This window comes from Penaeus monodon, chromosome 22 (genome assembly GCF_015228065.2).
Source record: "Penaeus monodon isolate SGIC_2016 chromosome 22, NSTDA_Pmon_1, whole genome shotgun sequence".
In the NCBI taxonomy this organism is placed as follows: domain Eukaryota; kingdom Metazoa; phylum Arthropoda; class Malacostraca; order Decapoda; family Penaeidae; genus Penaeus; species Penaeus monodon.
Genome location: NC_051407.1, coordinates 43613003 through 43613732, shown reverse-complemented (window position 1 = coordinate 43613732; position 730 = coordinate 43613003). Strand labels below are relative to the sequence as shown.

The 730-nt window shown below is 34.2% G+C and overlaps 1 protein-coding gene across 1 annotated transcript in view; it reads left to right on the top strand.

Moving 5' to 3' along the window:
- The window catches only part of LOC119587188 (disks large-associated protein 5-like), a 13435-nt gene that overhangs the window by 5761 nt on the left and 6944 nt on the right, over nt 1–730 (top strand). Inside the window, exons 4-6 of the mRNA XM_037935951.1 lie at nt 57–152; nt 279–410; nt 540–681. Of these exons, the coding sequence (XP_037791879.1) occupies nt 57–152; nt 279–410; nt 540–681 (370 nt within the window). The remainder of the gene's footprint in view (nt 1–56; nt 153–278; nt 411–539; nt 682–730) is intronic.

Genomic DNA, 730 nt, shown 5'->3' with positions numbered 1-730 from the left:
TCTGAAGAACATGCTGTATGGTTAGAGAAAATATATATCTTGAAATTTCCTGATAGATTCAAGATATAGTGCAAAAGTTCAGTAAGCTGTCTGAACTAAAGAGCAATAACTGGAAGAAACCAGAGATTCAGCCACAAGCCAAAATACTGAAGGTAATTAGATACACTTTATTTTACACTTAAATTGTAGTATATCATTATGACCATCATCAATACTTTTTTGAGATACTGTTATTATTGTGGTGTTTAGGTGTTATAATTATATATGTTTATTTTCAGAAAAAAATCTGTGGCACCAAGCCTGTTGCAACAAAAGCAGCACTGAAGCCAAAGCCTGGAGGGGGCATTAGAGCACACATTTTGGCAGCTCGACAAAAAATGCTAGCTGAGAGAAAAGAAAGCAAAGCAGTGGTATGTATATGAAGGAAAGACAATGGACATCTTGACTAATTTTGATGCAAATTGATGAAATATTTTTTTTAAATGTGTCCATATCTGCTGGCAGCCAACAGACATGAAAATTGTATGTTTATTTTTTAGGAGGTAAATGGGAAACCAGTTCATCCTGAGGTCAGATGTGTAGTCACTGAAGCTGAATCTACCAAGGAAAATAACAATGTTTGTCAGCAGACTGCAAGAAATAAGAAAAGCAAAACTCCAATGAAAATGATCATGCAAAAGGGTAAGGTATATAACTCTTGTTCTGCATAAGGATAATTATCAGATGTTTA